A 27,307-nucleotide genomic window follows, 5' to 3' on the forward strand; every position below is an offset into this window, starting at 1 on the left:
AGCCTTCATATCTTTTGTTTTATTCTGATTATGTTTTTTTTGGTAGTGTAAATTTTTCAAAACTGTTCCTCTCAATTTCTTTGTGCTGCCAAATCTCAGGGGTCAGTTCTCAGTCCTCATGGTTTTTTTTTTTTTTTTTTTTTTTGAGACAGAGTCTCACTCTGTTGCCTGGGTTAGAGGCCATGGTGTCAGCCTAGCTCACAGCAACCTCAAACTCCTGGGCTCAAGCAATCCTCCTGCCTCAGCCTCCGAGTAGCTGGAACTACAGGTATGCGCCACCATGCCCGGCTAATTTTTTCTATATATATTTTTAGTTGTCCATATGATTTCTTTGTATTTTTAGTAGAGACGAGGTCTCGCTCTTGCTCAGGCTGGTCTCGAACTCCTGAGCTCAAATCATCCACCCACCTCAGCCTCCCAGAGTGCTGGGATTACAGACGTGAGCCACCGTGCCCAGCCAGTCCTCATGGTCTTGATGTAATCATAACATTTGTTATAGTTGACCATACCCTTCTTTTTAATTATTAAAAATTTGTTATTGTGAAATACATCATACATAAGATGTTTTAAAACATCTATATAGCTTAACAGTAATATATGTTACTATTATAGTTATGGTATATTGTCCAAATACTATTTGTATTTTATATAACACATACCTGAGTACCCTCCTGATTTTCTTATCTTTTTTTGTCTTTTTTTCATCTTTTTTGTCTTATTGCTATACTTTTAGGGAAATTTCCTTAATGTTTTCTTCTAACCATTCTGTGTTTTCATTTATGCTCTCGTATTTTAAATTTCCAGAAGTTCTTTTTTCCCTCTATTGTTCTTATTTCAAGGTGCAATATTTTGTTGTGTGATCCTTATTAAGAAGGGAGACTTTGGCCAAGCACGGTGGCTCACGCGTGTAGTCCTAACGTAGTCCTAGCACTTTAAGAGTCCGAGGCAGGAAGATTGCTTGAGGAGGAGTTGGAGACCAGCCTGAGTAACAAAGCAAGTCTCTGTCTCTAGAAAAAAATAGAAAAATTAGCCGGGTATGGTGGCGTGCACCTGTAGTTCCAGCAACTTGGTAGACTGAGGCAGGAGGATCACTTGACCCCAAGAGTTTGAGGCTACAATGAGTTATGATGATGCCTGTGCACTCTAGCTGGACTGATAGATAGAGCAAGACTCTGTTTCAAAAAAAAAAAGAAAAAAAAAGAATGGAGAATTTAAAAACTGTTTGAGGGGAGAGCCTGTGAACACTTAAGGAATTATGGCGGCAGTGGATATCCGAGATAATCTGCTGGGAACGTCTTGGGTCGGCAGCTCTTGGATCCCCATTTTGAACAGTGGTAGCGTTCTGGATTACTTTTCAGAAAGAAGTAAGCCTTTTTATGATAGGATGTGTAATAACGAAGTGGTCAAAATGCAGAGGCTAACATTAGAACTCTTGAATCAGATGGTTGAAATTGAATACATCCTTGTACATGCTCAGGAGCCCATTCTTTTTATCATTTCGAAGCAGCAGCAGTAGCCCCCTGCTCAAGTTATCCCACTAGCTGATTACTATATCATTGCTGGAGTGATCTATCAGGCACCAGACTTGGGATCAGTTATAAACTTCAGAGTGCTTAGTGGAGTGCATGGTATTCAGTCACTTTTTTTTTTTTTGTTTGTTTGTTTGTTTGTTTGTTTTGAGACAGAGTCTCACTTTGTTGCCTGGATTAGAGTGAGTGCCGTGGCGTCAGCCTAGCTCACAGCAACCTCAAACTCCTGGGCTTAAGCGATCCTACTGCCTCAGCCTCCCAAGTAGCTGGGACTACAGGCATGCGCCACCATGCCCGGCTAATTTTTTCTATATGTATTTTTAGTTGTCCAGATAATTTATTTCTATTTTTAGTAGAGACGGGGTCTCACTCAGGCTGGTCTCGAACTCCTGACCTCGAGCGATCCACCTGCCTTGGCCTCCCAGAGGGCTAGGATTACAGGCGTGAGTCACTGCGCCCGGCCTTCAGTCAGTTTTTGATGAAGCTATGTCCTGCTGTTGATATCATCCTTCCAAAGGGTATTGGGGGCATTTCAAAGATCATGAAGAGCAAGATAAAGTTAAACCTAAGCCAAAAGAAGAGAAGAACCAAGCTCTATTTTTCAGAGACAACATGTGGATGCTTTACTCGTAGACTTCACAGAAAAATTTCCACCCAAATTTATGCAGCAAAAGTCTAGAGAAAAGCCAGTCCCAGTGGACCAGACAAAGAAAGAGGCAGAACCTATGCCAGAAACCGTAAAATCTGAGGATATGGAGACCACAAAGAATGTCCAGAAGACAGTGAGCATTAAAGGCCCCCTTGAGAAACAGATGAGACTTCAGTGAGTAACGGACGAAAGAGAAGCCTGCAAGACTCCTCACATCACCTATCCCACCTCAGTGCTGTGGCGGGCTCTTGAGCTTTAAAGTACTTTGTCACAGCCGGGCGTGGTGGTTCACACCTGTAATCCTAGCACTCTGGGAGGCCAAGGCGGGAGGATCACTTGAGCTCAGGAGTTGGAGACCAGCCTGAGCAAGAGTGAGACCCCGTCTCTACCAAAACTAGAAAAAAATATTCCTAGCACTCTGGGAGGCTGAGGCAGGTGGATTGCTCGAGGTCAGGAGTTCGAGACCAGCCTGAGCAAGAGCAAGACCCCGTCTCTACTAAAAATGGAAATAAAGTATCTGGCCAACTAAAAATATATTTAGAAAAACATTAGCTGGGCATGGTGGCGCATGCCTGTAGTCCCAGCTACTCAGGAGGCTGAGGCAAAAGGATTGCTTGAGTGCAGGAGTTTGAGGTTGCTGTGAGCTAGGCTGATGCCACGGCACTCTAGCCTGGACAATAGAGCGAGCCTCTGTCTCTAAATAAATGAATAAACAAATAAATAAATAAACTTTGTCACAACCCTCTCATTTGTATGAAATTTGTTTGTTCTTTAAGAAATGGTATTATTCCCATCATACTTTTTATGTGAATATTTCCTATATGTCTTTTGTAATCTTTCCTTGGATTTGAGCAACCTATCCACTCACATGTGTACCATTGTATATGTTTAAAACTAAGGCATTTGTACATAACTGGGAAAAAATTGTTTGAAAGCTTTATATGTGGGTGGGTCTCAAGCCTCTACATTGGGTGATATGGCTGGAGCATTTCTTTGCACTGTTTCCTTTTTGGGGGGCTACTTAGTTCCCCCTAAAAAGACTCATCCAGTCTTCTGCATAAAGAGTATGAATCTGTTGTTATTTGGGGTAGCAAAATAGGGGAAGAAGTCTGGTGGTCTCAATAGTCAGTGTAAAATATCATTTAATAACTCTCTGTTAACCTTGTTTTGGTATAGTACCCTTGCCTTTAATTTTTCCTGGTGTTCTGCAATCCAGAGACCCTCTGGGCTTTTTTGTTTTGTTTTGTTTGTTTGTTTATTTTGAAAGAGGGTCTCACTCTGTCACCCAGTTTGGAGTACAATGGTGTGATCATAGCTCACTGCAACCTTGAACTTCTGGGCTCAAGGGATCCTCCTGTCTCATCCTCCTTAGTAACTAGGACTATGGATGTGTGCCACCACACCCGGGTAATTTTTTTAAACTTTTTGTAGAAACAGGATCTCACTATGTTGCCCATGCCCAGGCAGGTCTTAAACTCCTGGCCTCAAGCAATCCTTCCACCTTGGCCTCCCAAAGTGCTGGGATTTCATTTACCCATTTTTTCCCCCAATGACATAAGTAGCTATAATGTATTCATTTAGCAAAAATCCTGAGTATAAAATGCTATTATTAATTATATTCTAACTGCTTCTAAATAGGCTTTCAAACAGTCCTGTACTTAGTCCTAACTCTGGTGCCGCTCTGAAAAGTATCTGGTGCTGCTACTTAGCCTTGTGGGGTTTTGTGATGTCTGGGCTTTTCAGCTGGCTGAAGATAGTATCTTCTTGGGTCTACTATGTCAAATATCGCTTGTCCATCACCTTTCTAGCTTCTAAATATTGTGGCTGTGGACTTTTCTGTTCTTTTTGCACTTGTGAGTTTAGGCTCTTTTCTTTCCTTCCCTTTTCCCCTCTAGTTTCAAAATAACAATATGGTTTCAAAATAACAATATGGTATCAAAATAACACTATGAGTATTATCAGAGATGGGGTCTCACTCTTGCTCAGTCTGGTCTTGAACTCCTGACCTCAAGTGATCCTCTCACCTCAGCATCCCAGAGTGCTAGGATGACAGGCGTGAGCCACCGCTCCCGGCCAACTATTGTCTTTTAAAATAGACTTTTCCCTTGCCCCATGGCTCTTTGTTCCCTTACACAGATTTATTTTACTTAGTGCTGCTTATCACACCACCCCACATTATTATGTTAGTTCACTATTAGAATGTAAGCTTCATGAGATCAGGGGCCTGAGATGTGCCAAATAAATGCATTTCTCATTCCCCATTTAAGGCCATTCAAAGGGATATTTGTGATTCCCCCCCACTTTTTGAGTATAGGTTAGTAGCATAGTTTATTTTATTTTTAAAGGTTTATATTATTTGATCAACACTGCTATTTCACATCAACACATATTAATTATACCTTACAGCCATGTAAAATCACATAGGGCAATGTGACATAGTGGATATAACTGACAGGGAATGAGGTGGCCCTGAGTTCTAAGCTACGCTCTACTCCTGTGTGCAGATGATGTGGGGGTAGATGATGATGGTCTGTGTCATATGCTACTGTGTTCAGGAGGCCCCAGTTTCCAGGACATCTTGCTCAACAACCCATGCATGACCTTAAAGAGTGTTGTGCAGGAGGAAGGGGTACTCCAACATTATATTGAACTAGATTTTGTTACACAGTCATTCTGCTGTAATGGGATGTATGTGTTCTATGCAAAATTGTGCAATAAAAACCACAGAACTTATGGGCAAGATGGGATTTAGTCACTGACACGTGAATAAGAACCTGATAAAAACAGTAGTATAGTTTTTTTCACATGTGAAGTGATGAAGAAATACATAAACGCTCCAATAAATATGGTGCTTTATCTTGAAAAAGACCTCAAGTTTGCTTACAGAAGCTGGCATCCAGACGGGTGCAGCCTATCTATTCAGCTGGGTGCAATTCCTGTGGTCACTTAGTTCCTGTGGACCAAATCACAACAGAAGCAAATGGTAAATTTGCATTGTGCTCAAATTGTTTCCTAATGATCATGTTGGTACAAAGTTTGCATTTTTAAGCATGAGGTATAACAGATCTGATGGTATTTTTCTCTCCTTTAGATGATGTGCCAATGGGAACTGCTGGCAGACGTGCTTCAAATGAGTTCTTGGTGTGTGGAGGGTACGTTTTCATATATTTTACTAAAAGATTTTTCATATTTTGTTATTTCTGTGAGTTGTGAGGAAGGTTATAGAACTTTGTGGGGGTTTTTTTTGGTTTTTTTGAGACAGAGTCTTGCTCCATCTCCCTGGGTAGAGCGCAGTAACTGTTCACAAGCGCAGACATAACAGCACAGCCTTGAACTCCTGGCTCAGCGATTCTCCTCCTCAGCCTCCCGAGTAGCAGGGACTACAGGCACGCGCCACCACGCCCAACTTTAACATGGGATATTTTAAGCAAAGTATAAAGGAAAGGAAAGTATAAAGAGTGATATAATGGTTATCTGTACACTCTTAACTTTGTTGAATCATAACATTTTTGCCTTTTAATAGTTTTTAAGAGAAATAAACTATCACAGTACAGTCAGTTGAAACCACACATACACATACATATGTATGTGTGTATATATATTATACTATACAGTAAATATTATTTTTTGCATATGGCATAATATTATATGTTTTAATTTTCAAAGAAGTTTTTTTCACTCAAGAAGGAAGAGTTGGAAGGCTAAGCTGAGTTTTTAAATGTCCTGGGCTGCAGTGGTAAAGTCAGAAAGGAAAACTAGACAGGAGGGAGATGAATAAAGTAAGATACAAGCTTTCTCTAGTGTGTGTGTGTGGTAAAGTCAGAAAGGAAAACTAGACAGGAGGGAGATGAATAAAGTAAGATACAAGCTTTCTCTAGTGTGTGTGTGTGGTAAAGTCAGAAAGGAAAACTAGACAGGAGGGAGATGAATAAAGTAAGATACAAGCTTTCTCTAGTGTGTGTGTGTGTGTGTGTGTGTGTTTTATCTTGGTACCATTGGTACCAGAGATATCTATAAAGAGATGATATTATTTAGTTCTTGCTAGGTTAATGCTGAATGCTGTGGTAACAAACAACCCCAAAACCTCAGTAGCTTACAACAAGGGTTTATACTTTGACTCTGCTTCATATGTTTTCTTCTTTCTGGTTTTCAGGTTGAAAGAGCAGCTCATTTGAGATGTGCTGTTCTCAAAGGAGAGGGAATAAGAATGAAGACAGAACTGCATGATGGCTCTGAAAGCTTCTGTTCTGCCATCATTCTCCTACCCTCTGCTCTCTTTGAGAACAGCAAGTCCAGAATGGGAGCTGCTCTTTCAGCCTGCGTCCCAGGGGATGCGATGGGGGGAGAACACCACATGGAGTGTAGAAATGGGTCCAGAGAGACAAAGTGAATATTTGGAGGGAGAAAAAAGCATTCTACCACAGGATATTAAGTGCAAGTGAAAATAGGAATATAAAAAGAATATTAAAAGTTATGCTCTGTACAAGATTAAAATGGTTGATGAAGGTAAAAAACTTATTCTTCATGAAATCATTAAGATTTTGTGACCGGGCACGGTGGCTCATGCCTGTAATCCTAGCACTCTGGGAGGCCGAGGTGGGAGGATCGCTTGAGCTCAGGAGTTCGAGACCAGCCTGAGCAAGAGCGAGACCCCATCTCTACTAAAAACAGAAAAATTAGCCGGGCATGATGGCGCATGCCTGTAGTCCCAGCTACTCGGGAGGCTGAGGCAGGAGAATTGCTTGATCCCAGGAGTTTGAGGTTGCTGTGAGCTAGGCTGACACCACGGCACTTGACTCAGGGCAACAGAGTGAGACTCTGTCTCAAAAAAAAAAAAAGAGAATCCCTGTGATTTTACTACTTGTCTTAGAACTTCACTTTTATTAAAATTACTTTGAAATGTTCTGTTGTATTGAAATTAGTGATTTATTTTCTAGGGGTCAGAAATTTTCTTGGAAAACCTAGTTCCAATCTTATTATATTAGGAAAATATAATTCAAAATACAGAATTTTACTTTCTAGCATCCATTGGGGAACATATATTGAATAAAATACATAATGTATTTCGTATAATTTTAACTAAAGTCTTTGAAAGTCTTAAGACCTGAAGTTTTTGGCCTGCAGTGCTCTGGCATTACTGGGTGCAAATTCTACCGTTTCAGGAAAGCGTTGCTTAGTAGTGTAAAAAGATAGTTAGACATTGTTGTGAGCCACACTTAAAAGGATCTAGTTTTTTTCTCTTACATATTGGTAGTGAAATGCCCCAATTAGTACCTTCTTTCTTGAGGTTTTTGTTTCATTTATCTCTAAAAAGGGTGTAGAAAGTTGTCCTTTTTCTTGGTGTTACTGGCTATCTTACTAACCTTTCATCGATGCCTGCTGGGTAACACATGCCTGCCAGGTTACCCATGAGTGCCTAGCAGGCCCTCCTGAAATCTTGCTGAGCTGCTTCTAGATAGTATTGATGCACTTTAGCACTTTGAAGGAATTTTTGTAGAAAAAACAAATGCTATGGAAAAAACTCCAAATTGAGACTAAGAGTTTTGGAACTATGTGATGTTAGTTTATCAGTAAAATAGTTAAGCTAGAAGTTCGTATAGTGTCTTGGTAATTTTTTAGGGTCTGTAGTGCTATGGTATATATGTATATACCTAGTTTTTGGACCACAGTGTCTGACTCATAACTCTCATAGCCCTTGTTATAGTCTTTTGTTAAAATGTTGGGTGCATTAGGCTTCAGGAAACAGAATCTCTCTGTCTGTCTGACCTTCACCTGCCCTGAGACAGGACTCTAATCTTCCCCCACCTTTCTGATCATGAGTCTTAAGACCCTCATTCCAGAGAGGGTCCTGCCCTGTATCCTGAAGGCTAATCCCTTTTCTTCTGTACGATTGCCTATAAAAGCCTCTGAGGACTGGGTTCAGGGAGCTTCTGGGTAGCTGAGCATGGAGGTCCCTAGAGGGTGGCGTGCTCTGGAGGCCGGGGAAGTGCCACTGCCCCTCCCCCACGCCTGGCCCTACGCAGCTCTTCATCTATATCCTTTGTAATATCTTTTATAATAAACCGGTAAATGTAAGTAAGTGTTTCCATGAGTTCTATGAGCCAATCCAGCAAATTAATTGAACCCAAAGAGGGGGTTGTGGGAACCCTGACTTGAAGCTGGTTGGTCAGAAGTTCTGGAGGCCCAGACTTGGGGCTGGTGTCTTGGGGGGCAGCTTTGGGGACTGACTCTATCTCCAGGTAGTGTCGGAATTGAATCAGAGGGTGCCCGTTTGGTGTGCACTGCTTGCTTTGTGGGGAAGAACCCCACATTTGGTCATGGAAGTCATCTTCTGTGTTGATTATTGTGGTTTGAGAGTGTTTTTTAAAGCAGTGTGCCTAAACTAATAGAAAGAAATAACTAACAGTTCCATTCGTTAAGTAGTTCAGGCCAAACAACTTAATGGTGATTTTAGTTGTAGTGTTTTCAAAGTGTCTGTATTTCCTTAAAAAATTTGATGAACTCTTGGGCACCCCTTGAGTAGTTGTGGCACCGTGAGATCACTTGGTGCACAGTTTGGGAACCATAGCAGGTGAGCAAGTCTTGTACAAACTTATTTGCTGCCTTTCTTTGAGGATATGGGAATTCAAATAGGAGAATTGTGTATTATCAGGTTTTCACTTACTTTGATTTGCTGTCCTTTTTTCTTCTAGTCATCTTTGGCTTCTTTTCAGTTTCTCTTCATATGGTACAATTCCTTAACTTTTCTTCACCAATGAGTGCATTTGAAACTAAAGAAACACATCTTAGTAATAGTTCCTTCATTACCTGTATGTCAGTCTTCAGTACAGGTAGGGAATATAATACCCATTTCTTGTACACGCAGAATTCTGAGTTAGCGTATCAGAATTCTGAAGACTGGTTGTCACCAGCCGTTGATGGAGGCCAATTGCATATACAGCCCTTGGTGCATTAGGGTGTGCCATCTGAGGTGATCCCTACTTTACTTTGCTCTTTCCTTCTTTCTCTTACCTTCCTTGCTTCCTTCCTTTTGTTTTTTTTTTTTTTTTTTTTTTTTTTAAGAGAGAGCATCTTACTCTGTCACCCAGGCTGGAGTGCAGTGGTGTGACCATAGCTCACTGCAGCCTCCAACTCTGGGCTGAAGCAATCCTCTCGCCTCAACCTCCCTAGTAGCTGGGACTACAGACAAACATGCACCGCCATGCCCAGCTAATTTTCTTTTAATTTTTTGTAGAATTGGAGTCTGTTGTGTTGGCCACGGTGATCTCAAATTCCTGGCCTCAAGTGATCCACCCAGACTGCTAGGATTACAGGCATGAGCCGCTGTGCCTGGCCTGATTCCTGCTTTTCTGTCAGCCTCCCTCTACATACTACTAACCCTTTCTTGCTGGACCTTTCACCTACTTTTTCCCTCTGCAGCTGTGGGCCTAGATGCCAGGCTAGGCTCTTAGCTCTCTGTTGCTGCTTTGGCCTCTGGATAATTAAATAGCTTATCCCAGCTAGTTCCCCGTCACTCAGACAGCCCTGTGATCAAGAGCTAAGGCTAAGCATTTGTCTGCAGGATTGGGTTTCATGGGAACTCTTATGTATAGGTGCTTTACTTTCCTCTCCCTCTGTCCCTGGGCATTACATTCTAGCTATGTGATTACTTGTCACTCTCACAGGATTTACTCACAGGGTCTTCCTAAAACAAAGAGGCATCTGGGGATCTCCTGGTGTGAAGACTGTGAATTTGAAGAATCTGCCATATAGTCACCCGGTCTTTTATTTGCCCTTTTGCATTTGTGTCTCTCAGCATTTCTCAGCATTTATGGGGATAATAGAGAGAATGACATGTGATCGTGCCACTAACATCTCTGTTACAGATGAGATTTTATTTAAAAATAAAATAGTCTAATGGTTCAAAAAATTCTAGAGTGATACTTTTGAGGATAACCATATTGTTTAAATGACTATGTGATCTCTTTATATGTTGCAGTATTGTAATTGGGAAAAAGTGCAAGATTCATGTGGCCTTTTTTGGAATTATAAAAGGGTGGAGGAATGAAATAAGTCATCTTTCTTAAGGCCCAATATTGTCTCTGATATGTTTCATGATATGTTGTAAAATGAATTGAAAGTCATCTAAGGGCATATTATTATATTTCTGAATTTCTGAAAAGTGAGGAAAGAGGCTATTAAAGAAACTAAATACTAGCACTTCAAAATGGGGACCTCAGATCAGTCTGTGCTTTGAGAATTACACAATGTGTTTTCATTCTTCATAAAGTCACAGTTCCTTGGGAATGCTTACTGCATTCATGGCTTTTGTAAACATTCCAGTCATCTTTGCTCTTGAACTTCCTGTTCTTTTACCCAGCATATTTTCCTAGAAATATTTGTTTCTCTCACATAGTAACGAATAGCAGAATGGGAGTGGATGAAACAGTTTTGCTGACCTATGGACTTTTCCTGTTGTTGTAGAGGAACTTTTTTCTAGGTTATTTTTGTAATTCATAGTCATCAATATGCATATGAATGCCAGGAGAGTTCTTAGATGACAAATGTGATTTTTTTGGTTCTATGTGTTAACAGTATCACTTCTTACTCATATACTGAAGTGATCATTTGGCTCTTTCTAGAATTTTCTCTAGATATAACTAATTGGTCAAATGAAAGAAAAACAGTCTTATCGATATTTGTTTCCTTTTTCAATAAACTATGGTTGCAGGCAATGTCATCCTGCTGTGTCACCTCACAGTGAAACGGCACCAATTCCAGTTCCTACTCAAATAAGGAATTATCAGCGCATAGAGCAGAATCTTACATCTACTGCCAGCTCAGGCACAAATCTACATGGTTCTCCAAGGTAAGCTACTATCTTTTTTCTTCCTTAGTTCTTTTTCTTTTCTTTTAAAAAAATCTTTTGTTGTTGCTATTGCAAGATCTTTGCATGGCAGAGTTACTCTGTTACATATGTATATAATGGAAATGCATAGTCGTACAAAATTAAATAATAAAAAAGTTCTATAAAATTGATCAATTTGAATATTTAAGCTTAGCTGGTTATATAGTGTGATAAATATATATATTTGTTTTATATATATATATATATATATATATATTTGAATTCAACAAATATTTATTGAGTACTATTATGTGCTAGATACTGTTCCAGGTACTTGGGACACATCAGAGAACAAAACAAAGAGCCCTGCCCTCGTGGAGCTTTCAGTCTAGTGTTTATTGCCACTTCACCTGCATAAGGTCTATGCCTGGGGGCAAGTCACCATGCCTCTGTCCTCAGCTGCCCAAAAGGGGGATAGCAGGCCGGGCTCAGATGTGGATAACATGCCTGGTGTACTGCAGACGCCAAACTGGACACCCAGCCCACCACCCAGATAGTGAGTGGATAGGGCTGGAAGTTCATTTGTAACAATAGAGTACAATGAGGAGAGGGCAGAGGGAGTTGAGCCGAGTTGTCTGGTGTGCTGCGGTGGGGGTAGGCTGGCTGTATATATTGCTGCTGCTGCTTCCTGGTGGCTGCCTTGTTGGCTAGGTCCTTGGCCTTCTCTGTGCCTGCCAGTGCTGTCTCCTTTGCCTTCTCCTTGGCTTCCTTGGCTGTCTCAACAAGCGTTTGGGAAGGGGTCTCACCTGCAGCTTGGCCAAGATGTCCTCAAACCTTTCATAGTCTTGGCCACGTTGCTTTTGAACCAGACGAGACCAAAGTGCTGGACAGCTCTGGAGACGCCAAATAAGCTAATGGAGACCCAGGCTTCCCGACGGATTTCGGTCCGGCCGCTGTTGTCAGAGTTCGCATAGTAAACACATCGTTCCTCCACCATCATCAGCCGGACATGGTTGATGTTCCAGGTGAAAGGTGGTCATGGTCTGATTCTGTGGGTCCACAATAGAGTCCTGCAGGATGTACAACGAGTGAGCAACATTGGCAGGAAACAGTCACTCGGCCCAGCGGGGCATCCTGTTGGGCTTGGTCAGGGCTCCCCTTCCTGCAAGACACGTGTGCTGTGGGGATTCGGGTACTGCTGCCAGAAGGCAGTGAACACTTGGTCCCAGGAACTCTGGAGCGTGCTCTGGCCCAGGAAATACTTCACCATTGTCCTGGCCGGGGCCGGCTCAGCACCCAAGCAGCATTAGGGGTGCAGAGCCCGGCTCGTGGTGGCCGGCCTGGGCTCAGTGCACGCCCGCCGCCAAGCTAGCAGCTCAGTCACCGCTGTACTGCACCCAAGCCACCACAGCCACCATGAGTTGTCCTTGTTATATATATTAATATATACTTAAGTATAATTACTTTTAAGAATTGAGGAAGAACTTGTTAAAAAATGACATCCCACCAGTTGTATCAGATTATTTACATATTGTTTATTTCTTCCCCTCCTGGGACCCCACTAAGAGTGTAGTAAAGGAATAACAAAGTAATAAGTCCACAAAGACAGGTGAAATAAGGATAGATGTTCAGTGGGTGAGAGAGTTCAATAAATTTCTGGAAAGCCGAAAGGATGGAGGAAGGGTACCTGCTTTAGCATGGCATATGTAAGTGGGCATGTAATCAGGGATGCTGAAAAAATGAGAATCACTGTGCTCCATGGTACTCTCAGGGAGACCTAAATCTCAGAACTTGCAGAGAATGAAAGGAGGAAATGGTGCTTCAACTTCTGGTAACTTAGTTTATACATACATGGTCAGGTACATATTCGACATATGCAGTCCTTGCCTGTGTGTAAAATTGCACATATATAAAAGGTGCTAACTGTTAAAATAGCAAAGGATGAGAAATAAGCCAAGTGCCTCCCAGTAAGGAACTAATTTTTGTAGTCCATCTTGACAGTGGAATACTGTGTATCTTTCATTCTAAAAAGAGGAAGGAAGCTCTCTGTGTACTGAAGTAGAAAAACTTCCAAGGTATATTATAAAATGGAAAAAGTAAGCTGTGGTTCTCAAAGTGTGGTCTGTGGATCCTTTCAGGGGGTCCATGAGGTCAAAACCATTTTCATAGTGATACTATGACATAATTTGCTTTTTTCACTACATTGATATATGCGTACTGATGGTACAAAAAGCAAAGATATAAAACTGCTGGTGCCTGCACATGAATCAAGGTGGTGGCACCCAGCTGTACCGTTAATCTTTGTATTCTTCACAGCCACACACTCTGGTACAAAGGAATGTCCTTGATGAAGCAGTAAAAATTATTATTTCTCTTTGAAAATCTTCATCCTTCAATAGAATGTACACATACAGGCACTTTTGCTGCATATGAGAATAGTTCTCTTAGGAAGAGCACTTGTATGATTGAAAGGCACTTGTATGACTGTTTTAGTTGCAAGCTGAACTCTAGCTGCTTTTTCGTAGAGCACCCTTTTTACTTTTAAGAACAACTTACGAAGTATGGTTATGAGTATTGAGCAGCCATTTTGTCAAAAGTGAACTAAGTTTTGCCACTTTTTAAGAAAACAAATGACACTAAATGTCAATGATAAAATTTGAGCTCTCAAGTAAAAATCAGAATTTTGGAAAACTTATATTCACTGCTGTGATTTTGACAGCTTCTGTTATACCTTGAGAGATGTTTCTGTTCAAATTGATGGTGGTATTTTGATGTGAATGTGACTTTTTGATATTGTGTAATGTATCAACATTTGTAATATCTGGATAACTCAGTGAACCAATATTTTCCAAATGACCAAATGTTAAAATATCATGCACAGGTAAAAGATTCCTTCAAAGTGCAAGATTCTTTGCAAAAGAATGGAGTAGAAGAGTTCATTGATAAGGTTTCAGATACCACATTGAAGCTAAACTTTTAGAATTGATCACTTGCTGAGTTTTGGGGTAGTGTCAAAGAAGGATATCCGAAAAGGTTACCAAAATATTCCTTCCTTTTCCAGTTATATATCTATATAAGGCTGGATTTTATAACAGATTGAATGCAGAAGCCATAATGAGAATCCAAATGTTTTCTATTAAGCCAAACATTAGAGATTTGCAAAAATGTAAAATAATGCCATGCTTCTCACTAATTTGTTTTGGAAAATATATTTATTTTTCATAATCTTAAATTACATATAATAAGTTTATTTTAATGGATTAATTTTTTAAATTTCTAAGTTAATCTCTCTTTTTTTTTTTTTTTTTTTAAAGACAGGGTCTTGCTCTTGCTCAGGCTGGTCTTGAACTCCTGAACTCAAACGATCCGCCCGCCTTGGCCTCCCAAAGTGCTAGGATTACAGGCGTGGGCTACCACACCTGGCCCTAAGTTAATTTCTAATATAGTAAATGTCAATAGATATAAGTAATAAATGAAAGCTCTCTGGGTCTTCAGTAATTTTTAAGAATATAAAGGGGATTTAAAACTAAAAAGATTGAAAATGGTTGGTATATAATATATCACCTTTGGTGTTGAAGCAAGGTGAGAATAAGATTATGTATTCAGTTTGCTTGTATATGCATTAAGGAACTCTGGAAGGATACACTAGAAACTAAAAATCGTAGCAAACTTTTGAGTAGCATTGGGGAAATATTAGGAATTAGGCAGATAAAATATAAGGATGGGAGGGACACTTCACTCTATCATTTTATACGTTTTATATTTGTTCCATTTGACTATGTTACACATTTTTTAAAACTACTCCAGACTGAGTGCAGTGGCTCACGCCTGTAATCCTAGCACTCCAGGAGGCCGAGGCTGGAGGATCTGAGCTCAGGAGTTCTAAACCAGCCTGAGCAAGAGTGAGACCCCATCTCTAATAAAAATAGAAAAAATTTGCTGGGCATGGTGGCGCATGCCTGTAGTCCCAGCTACACGGGAGGCTGAGGCAGGAGGATTTCTTGAGCTCAGGAGTTTGAGGTTGCCGTGAGCTAGGCTGACGCCACTGCACTCTAGCCTGGGCAACAGAGTGAGCCTCTGTCTCAAAAAAAAAAAAAAAAAGAAAAGAAAAAGAAAACAAACTCCAAGGCATATTGTTAGGATGTTTCAGAAAAAAACGAATAAGAGAAAGTTCTAGAACCTTCCAGAGAGGGAGTAATTTTCTTTTACTTTTCAGATCTGCAGTGGTGCGAAGGTCCAACACCAGCCCCATGGGCTTCCTCCGGCTGGGATCCTGCTCCCCGGCGCCAGCAGACACAGTACAGACAGCTGGACGAAGACTCTCCACTGGGTCTTCCAGGCCTTATTCACCTTCCCCTTTGGGTCAGGAGAGTTTAAAACAGTTGTTTTCAACATTATTTTCAATATAACAAATCTGATATGACATAATTTTTAGGAACTCTGGCTCATGATGGCAGTGGGCCTCCAACTCTACCTTACTCCCAATTCCCTCTTAAGAATCTCTATATAAATCTGTTAGGACCTCTACTGGAAATATAATAATATAAAGGGTCTTTATGTATAAATAGCATCTTCATTGGGTTTGAGCTCTAAATGCAAAGTTAGAAACCCCAGGTTAAAGTATATAAAATGTCTATTCTACTTATTCAGATTTATGAAGATTAAAATATAGTGTTTCTGGCTCATGTTTACCAGCAATGTTCCAGCTTTGGTAGGAATACGGTGGCAGCTTTGTTACAGATCTTCCCACTTTTCCTGCAAGACATACATAGTAGCAAGAAGAATGCCAAAACAAACAAAACAACAGCAACTGCAAAAACCCTGCCAAGCAGAAAATCCACACATTACATCTTCAGTGAAACTAAGAGACAAAAGAAAAAGCTCCAACTCAAGTATGCGTAAGAAAGCCAGAGCCACCAGGACTACAGCGTCTGTGTGAGAGGCAGCTTTCAGATGGTAGGAAGAACACATGGTGCAGAGAAAGCCTGGAGGTGGCAGAGCCCAAAACTGCACACACAGACCCCCAAAAAACTGAAAACAAAAAACTTCCAAAAGGAGAGGGCTCCGCCCTCAGTCAAAACTGCTTGAGTAAGACTAAGATGGAACAGGAAGAAATGTCAGAAGGAGACAGAAGAGTTGCAAGTAGTCTGCAGGAGCCCTATTTAAAACAAACAAAACTCGAGTGATAATGTTTTTTAAACAAGGTTTAAATTGCCACGTCACTTGTTGCAATGGTTTCAAAGCTGTTTTTAGCTGAAAAATCTTAAAATCTTGGCTCTCTATCACCCTCGCAGCCAGAGGTCTCCAAAGACACGGTCCCAGCCTTATCCTTGCAGTCAAGTGCCTAAACCCCCTGAAGCCTTCCCCAACTCTCCTTCTGTGTTTGTTTGGTTCTCAGGTAGATACAAAGAAGGTATTAGATATGTGAGATTGATTAGGGGAAATGCCTGTGACAGATACAGGGGAGGAGGCAAGAGGAGGCAGGGAGGACCCTCAGACCAAGCTGATACAGGTCTGACATCTGGGAAAGGAGGGAGAACTGGGCAAGAAGCATCTAGACTTGCAGTAGTAAAAAATTTTTAGCCAGACTGAAGGAGTAGCTGCAAGCCCGGAGATGTCTGTTAGAATGAGGAGTTCCCTGAGCTGTGTCTGCAGGCCTGAATTAGTGCCCTGCCACCTGCAGTCATTGGCTGGGAGCAGCCCTCCAGAAGCCTCTACACAAATGTGGTGGATCTGGAGGAACAGCACCTGGGGCTGCCATTCAGCTGTGCCCTGCCGCTCCGCAAGCCCCACACACTTTATACAAACTCCTTATACTTCTCTGTCTTACACACATACCTGTTAGAGGCATTTATTTGTCTATGTGACTTTCTTTCCTGATGTTCTTGTTTCAAGGCAGGTTATGTGGTGCTTTTTATAGTAATGTGTCCAGCGCCCAGCACATTGGTCATTTGATAAGTGTTACTTAAACTAAAGCTTTGCTAATAAAAACTTTGTAAGTTATAATATACTGTGCAATTTGTGCATGTTACCTGTTTCTGTCCTTTATTTGTTTTGAATCATTTCTTCTTTTTCCCACTTCTCTTTTCATAGTTGGTACTATTCCTGAGCAGTTTAGTCAGTGCTGCTGTGGGCATCCTCAGGGCCATGAATCTAGGAGTAGAAACTCCTCAGGTAGGAGAATGTATTTGGTATATTAATAATTTGAATTCTATGGTACATGGATTTGAGTTATGGTTTTCCAGACTTATCAAAAGAACAGATTTGATAGGAAGTGTTTCCTCTGCCATTCTGTTGATTAGAATCTTGGTCTAATATGATTTAATATGACATATAGCTATCTAATATCTCCTTTTGAATATAAGATTCCTTAATGAAAATAAAGCTTAGGAATTAAATTACTTAGCCAACTTTTGGTTATTTTCACAATGATAATGAAAATCAATCTAGAAAATGAAATTTCGTTACTTTAATACTATTGATTAATACTATTCTTGGTAAGAGCCATCAGTCAGCATCAGATAAAAAACATGTTTGTTTTCTTCATAACATATATATTTATGCCAGGAAAGATAAGTGTAAATCATACTTTTGTAAGTCAAATTCAATTGTATGGGTATTTGAGGAGTTGGACAGTTAAAGGAAACCTGTGTTACTTAGAAAAACACTCTGTTTGGTTTTTTATATTTTGTGTTTTCTTAAAAATAAAGCTTAAATAACTTCCTCTAGATTACAACAGTTTGATGCTAATTTCATTTCTTTCTATAAATGGCAGAACACAGTTCTGAAAAATTAAATATCAGGTTTGGAATGAGATGAAGCCAGGGGTGGGTCAGTAGCAAAGTTCCTATTGGTGTCTGTTCTAGGAAGATGATGGTTAGGCCACTTAAGAATATGTGCATGCCCTTCATGTTACTGTTGATAGTTTAGCTTACAAGAATGCCAGAGAATGTGTAACTGGAGTCAAGGCTTAGCAGTCGGCATCAACAAGGTTTATGTGGGGAAGGGGAGACCCTGTCTCCTTGGCTTTTGATGTGGTGTCTCCTTAAGAGGCAAGACTATCTGTGGACAGGTGTTTTCTTTGTAGGGAATATGGGTACTTTAGGTTTTATGCGAGTCACTGATGAAACTGACAAAATACATAAAATATCCACATGCTTTATTTTTAGACAAATGAAGTAAAATCCAGGAAAGGTCTATTACCTTTATGATCTTCTTTGCTACATTTGATATATATTTGTTTTTGTTTTATTTTATTGAATAAGGAGTTGTTCTAGGTTAGTTCGAAAAGTTTCTTTTAGTTGCTGTGAGAAAAGAGAATAATTACATTAGTAATATCCAATATGTATTCATATAAAGAGTAAAAGTCATCATGTTCGATGTAAGGCTTTGTTGTTTTCATTAACTTTAACCATTAACTGTATTGTTCTCTTTGGGTGTTGATCAGACCTTGCATTAATCTGAGTTATTTGCTACCTGCTGATAAAAACGGCTAATATACCCATCATCATTGAATTCTATCTCCTGAGAATACAAACAACAATGTACTTTTCGTTGTTTCATAAAGAATGCCAGAAAAGGGTCTCTTGTCAAGTAAACAACTTTTAGACTATCTTATGAAAGATAAGACATTTATCCGAATTCTCATTTTAAAAATTGTCTTTTTTTTTTTTTTTTTTTGAGACAGAGTCTCACTCTGTTGCCCGGGCTAGAGTGCTGTGGCGTCAGCCTAGCTCACAGTAACCTCAAACTCCTGGGCTCAAGCCATCCTCCTGCCTCAGCCTCCCGAGTAGCTCGGACTACAGACACCCAGCTAATTTTTCTATTTCTAGTAGAGATGGGGTCTCACTCTTGCTCGGGTTGATCTCGAACTCCTGAGCTCAAACAATCCATCTGCCTTGGCTTCCCAGAATGCTAGGATTACAGGCGTAAGCCACCGTGCCCGGCCAAAAATTGTCTTTTTAATTCTTTAGTTTGTGCCCTGCACTTCTTCACCTGGGGTTCATATTGCATTCATTTTCTTGTTAGGTTCTCCAGTGCCGCAGGCTCAGTCCCCACAGTCTGTCTTACTGGGTGCTAGGCTACAGAGCGCCCCCACCCTCACTGACATCTATCAGAACAAGCAGAAGCTCAGAAAACAGCACTCTGACCCCGTGTGCCCATCCCATGCCGGGCCTGGGTACAGCTACTCACCTCAGCCTAGTCGGCCTGGCAGCCTTGGAACCTCTCCCACCAAACACATGGGATCCTCTCCACGCAGTTCTGACTGGTTCTTTAGAACTCCTTTACCAACAATCATCGGCTCTCCTACTAAGGTATATTTATTAAACCCTTTTGCAGGTCATGAATTGGTATAGTACGTTGTGGAAAGGATTCATGATGAGAACAGGTAAAATTTAATGAGCACTTACTATGTGCCAGGCACAGTGTAAGTATTTTACTTGCTGAATGCTTTATGTGCATGATCCCATTTAATCCTCAAAAAAGGAAATTGAGGCTTAGAGAATGTAAATGAATGATACAAGGTCACACAGGCTGTAAATAGAACAGCCAGTATTTGAATCTGTATTCAATTGACTCCAAAGTCTATACGCCTTACTACTGGGTCATACGGCCTGCCAATTCTGAACAGCTCACACATTGTATTAACTAGCTTACGTATGTTTCTTTAGGCCACAGCTCCTTTCAAAATCCCTAAAACACAAGCGTCTTCCAACCTGCTGGCCTTGGTTACTCGTCATGGGCCTGCTGAAGGGCAATCCAAAGATGGGAATGACCCCCGGGAGTGCTCCCATTGCCTCTTAGTGCAAGGAGGTGAGAGGCTGCGGTCTGAGCAGCAGAACAAGGCGGTGTTTGGCAGGTAAAAGCCTGTTTCCTCTCTAGCCTTAAACATGAAAACTGTAATAGTAAAATAAATATATTTGTGTCATAAAAGCAACCAGTAGCTGGTTTATGCCGTATGGTTATTGATACGTACTGTATACATTTACAATCTCTGAAAACCACGGATGCTTCCTGTAGAACTATGTAAATGCAGAGCTCTTCCTGAACTTGCTGAACACTCTATTTCTGTCTTTTTTTATTACTGTTATTGAAGTTTATCTCTACTCTGAATTGTTTGTTTTCTGCTTTTTGTTTGCTTGTTCTCTGACTTCCTGTTAACACTTTTTAAAAAAAAGTGTACTTTTCCATTGTCAGTATCAGTGTTCTTTCCAGGTCTGTCAGTACTGGGAAACTATCAGATCAGCCAGTAAAGACAGCTTTGTGTGGGCACCAGGGCAGCACGGACAGCTTAAATACTGAACGGCCAATGGATACAGGTAAGAAAAACCTACTTTCTTTTTAGGCGAGTAATTGTTAGTATGTGGATCACGCTGCTCTTACTGCTGTTGTAACAAATTACCCCAGGGTTGGTGGTATAAACAATACACACGTATTGCCTTACAGTTCTGGAGGCCGCCCCTGTCATCTCATCTTCCTTCAAGGCAGGGTTTATTCAGTACCTTGGTGATCAGCAGCCAGTGAGTTAGAAGGAGTTCCAGCCAAGATTGCTTTTTATCAGTAGCATAATATTGGCCAAAACTAGCCTAAACACACAGGTAATTCCTAAGCATTTCTTTTACAGCCACTGGATCCTATAAAGATGCATAAGTCACTGAGACCCTGAACCTTTCATGGTTGTTCCAGGGACTATGTCCATAACCACCCACATCTAGATTACTGCATGTCAAAAAACAAAAACAAAATGCAGATTGCAGACTAACCTAGACCTGCTTAATCAGATTTTCTGGGGATGGATTTAGGAATCAATGTGTATAATAAGCTCCCAGGTGACTATTGTGTTGGCTCAAATTTGATAATCACTATTGTAACCTCTTTGTTCTTGTTTTTTCTATGATTTATTTTTTATCTTTATTTTTAATTATTATTTTACTTTATTTATTTATTTATTTTGAGACAGAATCTTACTCTGTCGCCTGGATAGAGTGCCAGTGGTGTCATTGTAGCTCACAGCAACCTCAAACTCCTGGGATCAAGCGATCCTCGTGCCTCAGCCTCCTGAGTAGCTGGGACTACAGGCATGCACCATGACACCCAGCTAGTTTTTCTATTTCTAGTAGAGACGGGGTCTCGCTCTTGCTCAGGCTGGTCTCGAACTCCTGAGCTCAAGTGATCCTCCTGCCTCAGCCTCCCAGAGTGCTAGGATTACACGTGTGAGCCGATTTTTTTTTTTTTTAAACTCTCCTGAGCGTCGAAAGGAGGAAATCTCTGGGCCAGCAAAAATATCCGATTGGACATGGTTTCTAATCTAAAGAGAATACTGTAGGATACTGAGAATGCTGAGGATGTAATATTTTACTGCACTCTCTTCTTGCCCACATGGTTTCTGAAGAGAAGTCCAATGTAATTCTTACCCTTGTTCCTCTGTGGGTGAGGTGTGTTTATTTCTTTGACTTGTTTCAAGATTTTCTCTTTGACTCTCTGCACTTTGAATATGATATGCTTAGGCGCAGGATTTTTTGGTCTTCGTTCTGCTTGGTGTTCTCTAAGCTTCCTAGGTCTGTGCTTTGGTTCTATGATTAGTTTTGGAAAACTTTTAGCCATTACTACTTCGAATGTTTCTTCTCTTCTCTCATTCTTCTCCTTCTAGTATTCCCATTAAGTATACGTTATATACTTTTTTAGTCCCATTGTTTGTGCGTATTCTGTTCTTTTTTTCTTTTTCCTTTGGTTTGTTTTTCAGTTTGGGAAGTTTCTGTTGACGTATCTTTAACCACAGTGATTCTTTCCTTGGCGTGTCCAGCTACTGATGACCCCATCAAAGGCATTCTTCATTTCTGTTACAGTGGTTATTTTAATTTTTTTTTATTTTTTTAGACAGTCTCACTCTGTTGCCCAGGCTAGAGTGCCATGGCATCAGCCTAGCTCACAGCAACCTCAAACTCCTGGGCTCAAGCAGTCCTCCTGCCTCAGCCTCCCGAGTAGCTGGGACTACAGGCATGCGCCACCATGCCCAGCTAATTTTTTCTATATATATTTTTAGTTGTTTGGCTAATTTCTTTCTATTTTTTTAGTAGAAACAGGGTCTCGCTCTTGCTCAGGCTGGTCTTGAACTCCTGAGCTCAAACGACTGTTACAGTGATTTTGATTTCTAGCATTTCCTTCTGTTTGTTAGAGTTTCCATCTCTTTCCTCATATTACCCATCTATTGTTACATGTTGTCCACTTTTTCCATTAGGGCCCTTAATATATTAATCATAAGTTATTTTAAATTCCCAGTGTGACAATTCCAGGATCTCTGCCATATCTGAGTCTGTTTCTGATACTTGACTTGCTTTATCTTCTCAAACTGTGTTTTTGCCTCTTAGCATGTCTTTAATTTTTTGTTGGAGACAAGACATGATGTATTTGGCTTTTTTAAAAAAACTGAGTTAAATAGGCCTTTAGTATAAGAATTTTTGTCTGTCTGACTAGGAGTTTAGTTATGTTTAGTGTTTGCTGTAGCCGTAGGTGTCAGGTTAAGATTTTCTCTGGTGTCCTTGTTTTTGAGTCCTCTATTGTCTTTTAATTTCCCTAGAATACCCTTTCTTAAATAGCATTTGAACATTGCCTAACTCTGTATTTTCTTCTAAGAGTTTTATAGTTTTAGCTTTTATATTTATGTTTATAGTCCAGTTTGACTTGATTCTTGTGGATGATGTGGGGAAAGGATCCAACTTCATTCTTTTGCATGGGCTGTTCAGTGGTCTCAGCATTGAATTGTTTTGCCAGCCTTGTCAAAAATCAGTTGACCATAAATGTGTTTATTTCTGGATTCTGAACTATTATTTCATTGATCTATATGTCTATTTTTGCTGGTATCATGGTGTCTTGATTACTATAGCTTTGTCATAACTTGATTTTATTTATTTATTTATTTTGAGACAGTCTTGCTCTGTTGCCTGGGCTAGAGTGCCGTGGCATCATTATAGCTCACAGCAACCTGAAACTCTCAAACTCCTGGGCTTAAGCAATCCTCCTGCCTCAGCCTCCCAAGTAGGTGGGACTATAGGTGTGCACCACCACACCCAGCTAATTTTTTTCTATTTTTAGTTGCCTGGCTAATTTCTTTCTATGTTTAGTAGAGGCAGGTTCTCACTCTTGCTCAGGCTGGTCTCAAACTCCTCACTTCAAGCGATCCTCCCACTTTAGCCTCCCAGAGTGCTAGGATTACAGGCATGAGCCACCACACCTGGCCAAACCTCATGTTTTTGTTCCTACTTCTCAGTTTTCACTTTTTCAAATTATTCTCAACAGGTGTGACTTAGAGTTTATATATTTTAGAAATATACAAAAGTAACTCTGAATACTAGGCTTTGGTGTGAAGAAGATTCACACCTGAGAATCATTTTAATGAAAATACTATATTCCATTTTCTGATTTTAAGAGTAATAAATGCTTTTTGTAAAAACAAAACCCTACCATACAAGACAAAGTCTCCCTGTCACCCCGTCCCTGGATGTAGACGCTGTGAAGGTAACGTAACATGTAAATCTTCTGTTGTAGCTCCTGCAGGAGCCTGTGGTGTTGCGCTGGTACCTCCTGCAGGGACAGCAGCAAGCTCTAGGGCCGTCCTCTTCACTGTAGGGTCCCCTCCACACAGCGCCACGGCCCCCACTTGTACCCACATGGTCCTTCGAACAAGAACAACCTCAGGTGAGGAATGTTTGCCACATGACAGTCTTTGGCTACTATTTGAAACGCAGTGTTCTGATAATGACCCAGTGTTGCAAGTTAGACCAGTCCTTCAACTTCTCTGGGCTTCAGTTTCTTTACCAGTGAAATGGAAAAACTATTTTCTTTACCTTAATGGGTTATAAGAAGTAAATGAGGCAACATTTATAAGGGGAAAAAAACTTTGTAAAGTAAAAGTGCTATATTAAAATATTATAAACATACATATATATTATGTATATTAATATGTAATATTAATATATTATAAGATAAAATACAAATACAACTGAAGACTTATTTTAGTAGATCCAATAAATTATTTGAAAATAAATTTTTTGTTTTTAGAAAGTTAAGTTTTATTTATTTTTATACTTTGGGTCCTAGTCTTTGCACTTTAATCCTATATACATTTAGATAGGCTAATAGATTTATTTTATCATTCATACTCCATAAATAGATTTTTTTTTAAGTATTTATAATTTCTTTTTATTTTTAGTAGAGACGGGGCTCGCTCTTGCTCAGGCTGGTCTTGAACTCCTGAGCTCAAACAATCCGCCCACCTCGGCCTCTCAAAGTGCTAGGATTACAGGCGTGAGTTACCTCGCCCGGCCATAAATAGATTATTAATACCAAAAATTTAAAAACCATTTAGGTTGGATTTGAAATCAGTAATTTGACATCATCTTATGCAGTGTACCTTGTGTCCTTTAAGTTCTCTTATTCTAAATAAGTTACTAATGAAGGTATCAGTAATTAATAAGCATAAGATAACAAAGGATAAGCAAAGTGTAATCTTTGTCCTAAAAACATAACTTTTTATTTTCAAAGCTTCCTTTTCCTCACATGATAAAAATAATACACTTAAACTTAGGTTTAAAAAAATATTAAACCATAATGCTAGATTAGTCATTAACACTGAGAAGTGTACCTGCCAAGCAGACTGGATGCTCATGTTTGGAGATTAGTGCCTTCCCTCCATGGAGCCAGTTCAACCGAGAAAGTAGAGCTAAAACCTTATTTTTTAGATCATTAAAAATCTTAAATAAGATTCCCACCTCCGCCCTCCATCTCCCCTCCCAACCCTGAAAAAAAAAAAAAATCTTAAATAATAAGAAAATATTTTAAGAAAGTAGCCTTTTAAATCTAACTACACTGACATTTTTAAAAAGCATAATGCCCAGTGCTGTTGAGGTTTAGTGGGATCTATGTGCTTACTTACTCATGGCTGCATTGGAAAGTAATGTAGGGCAATTCTTAGGAAGAGCTGTAAAAATGTTCATAATATTTGATCTATGGTAATTTCATTCTTGTTTGTAATACCAGTTTGGAGTATTTATCAAAAAGAAATCACTCAAAAAAAGGAACAACTGTTTGTGTTTCATTCGTGTTGTTATTTGTAATATGAAAAAAAATCAGAAATAGTATAAATGACTCCAGATAAACATTATGTATATAAATTTAGTGAGCCAGTATGTGTGCATTGAGTTTTATAATTGTGAGACCTATGGAGCAGCAAGGAGACATTAGTATGATATAAATTTGTTTAAAACAGATATAAAAAACTACTGTGATGATGTCTAATATAAAATATACAAGGAATAAAAGTGAACATGGAAAAATAAAAGCTATTTATGTCCTCAGTATGTAGGGGATCGGTGACTTTTAACATTTCCTCTATTACTTCAGTAGGTTTTGTTCAAGAAATGAGAGTAGGAGTGGGTGTGAAAGCCCCTAACTCTGGACACTGCCACGTGTCCTGTGTTTCCTTGCAGTGGGGTCCAGCAGCTCGGGAGGCTCTCTGTGCTCTGCGAGTGGCCGTGTGTGTGTGGGCTCCCCGCCTGGGCCGGGCTTGGGCTCTTCCCCACCAGGAGCAGAGGCAGCTCCCAGCCTGAGATATGTGCCTTATGGTGCTTCACCCCCTAGCCTAGAAGGGCTCATCACCTTTGAAGCCCCTGAACTGCCGGAGGAGACACTGATGGAGGTAGAGAAGAGACTATAGTAGCGTGTTAATGTAATGGTAAAGTGATATGAGAATGTTCTAGTGATGGCGAAAGAACAGAATGCACAGTTATGTTCTTCTGTTTAACTTCTTTTTGATATTCCTGTTTGAAAAACATTGTGGCTACATGTTCAGAATAATGTTGACAGTGACACTCAAAACAAGCTTTGGTTCATAGGAAGTGACACATAGATAAGTTGTAGGATATTTAAAATGTTTGCTTTTCTTCAGAAGATGAAAACAATACACTCAAACCTAGGTTTAAAATAATAAACCGTAATGCTAGGTTAGTCATTGACACTGAGAAATAGACCCGCCAAGCCAATTGGATGGATGCTGATGTTTGTAGGATCGGTGCCTTCCCTCCACAGAGCCAGGTCTACAGGGAAAACCTGTAGAACTGAGTATGTCATCTGACGCATGCTGAGTACAAATCCAGAGCAAGAAGGACTCAGGGCCAACACTCAGTGGAATAATGTGTCCTCGGTCCCGGGATGCAACACTGACTTAGCCCGATGTTTAAATTAAAATGATCAACTCTCTAGGTTAACTAAGGTACAAATTATCTCTTCATGTAGGATCCCTAATATTTCTGTTTTGTGTGAATAAGAATTAAATGTTTCACATACAATTTATAAAATATTACATGCAAAATTTTAGTAGTGACCTTATAGTAATTTCACAATAAATTTGAAAATGTCTAATCCAATCTAACATGGAAAAAAACAATTCTAAGTTTTTTCAGTCTCCATCAAATTAGGTATAAATTATGTTCTATTACCTGTTCAGTGTATTGGAACATATAGTCCAATAGGCTGTCACAGGGCAGAGAGATTTTTAAAAAGTTGATTTATTCTCGTCTCTAGGAAAATGATTTCCATCTTTCTTTAACTTTGAAAGAGGGAGAAACTTTTAGTTTTATTTGAGATTGCAAAATATATTTATAACTAAAAATAAATCTCAAAACAACATTAATTTTAGAATACGCATTTTTAAATGACACCCCTCTGGATGGTGTTATGTCTAACTGTACTCCCTTCTTTAACTAACTGAGAAGCTTGCAGAAATTTAAATTTTTGACATTAGGAATCACTGTTAACTAGAAAAGTGCCAGAAATTAAAATAAACATCTCTGAAGCTATGAGAATTATAAGATTCATAAACCAGCAAGAAGTGTGATTTAGTGCACAGAGACTATCATTATAATCTCGATGCCTATTTTGTAGAAAAGCATTAACAATGGCCATGGTTTATATACAGAAATGAGTATGTCCCTATTCTTAATCTGGAAATTTTGGCTCTGCTGCAGCGAGAACACACAGACACCTTACGCCATCTGAATGTGATGCTGATGTTCACTGACTGTGTGCTGGACCTGACAGCTATGAGGGGAGGAAACCCTGAGCTGTGCACATCCGCCGTGTCCTTGTACCAGATTCAAGAGAGTGTGGTTGTGGACCAGATCAGTCAGCTGAGCAAGGACTGGGGGTAGGTTCCCCCTCTGTATTCATTTCTGGATTCCTTGTGCTTTCTCTAAATACGTGTCTGAGATGTAGGACCTGTCATCCACTGAAGATCATATCTCATTA

At 39.9% G+C, this 27,307-nt stretch overlaps 1 protein-coding gene and 2 pseudogenes across 13 annotated transcripts in view; 2 read left to right on the top strand and 1 right to left on the bottom strand.

Annotated features, from left to right (window-relative positions):
* ULK2 (unc-51 like autophagy activating kinase 2) overlaps positions 1-27,307 on the top strand; it is an 86,154-nt gene that overhangs the window by 48,233 nt on the left and 10,614 nt on the right. For 10 of the 13 annotated variants that reach the window (XR_006739418.1, XR_006739419.1, XM_045569462.1 and 7 more), the window contains exons 14-23: positions 5,270-5,330; positions 10,889-11,026; positions 15,222-15,367; positions 17,099-17,179; positions 19,034-19,320; positions 19,678-19,865; positions 20,204-20,325; positions 23,552-23,701; positions 25,492-25,700; positions 27,028-27,206. Coding sequence is in view for 11 of the 13 variants with exons in the window: in XM_045569462.1 (XP_045425418.1) it covers positions 5,270-5,330; positions 10,889-11,026; positions 15,222-15,367; positions 17,099-17,179; positions 19,034-19,320; positions 19,678-19,865; positions 20,204-20,325; positions 23,552-23,701; positions 25,492-25,700; positions 27,028-27,206 (1,561 nt within the window). In the remaining 2 variants the exon portion in view is untranslated. The remainder of the gene's footprint in view (positions 1-5,269; positions 5,331-10,888; positions 11,027-15,221; positions 15,368-17,098; positions 17,180-19,033; positions 19,321-19,677; positions 19,866-20,203; positions 20,326-23,551; positions 23,702-25,491; positions 25,701-27,027; positions 27,207-27,307) is intronic. The other 3 variants (XM_045569458.1, XM_045569452.1, XM_045569453.1) reach the window with 2 other exon arrangements.
* Positions 1,149-2,526, top strand: LOC123650575 (annotated as a pseudogene).
* LOC123620159 lies at positions 11,427-12,275 on the bottom strand (annotated as a pseudogene).

Source organism: Lemur catta, chromosome 15 (assembly GCF_020740605.2).
Source record: "Lemur catta isolate mLemCat1 chromosome 15, mLemCat1.pri, whole genome shotgun sequence".
In the NCBI taxonomy this organism is placed as follows: domain Eukaryota; kingdom Metazoa; phylum Chordata; class Mammalia; order Primates; family Lemuridae; genus Lemur; species Lemur catta.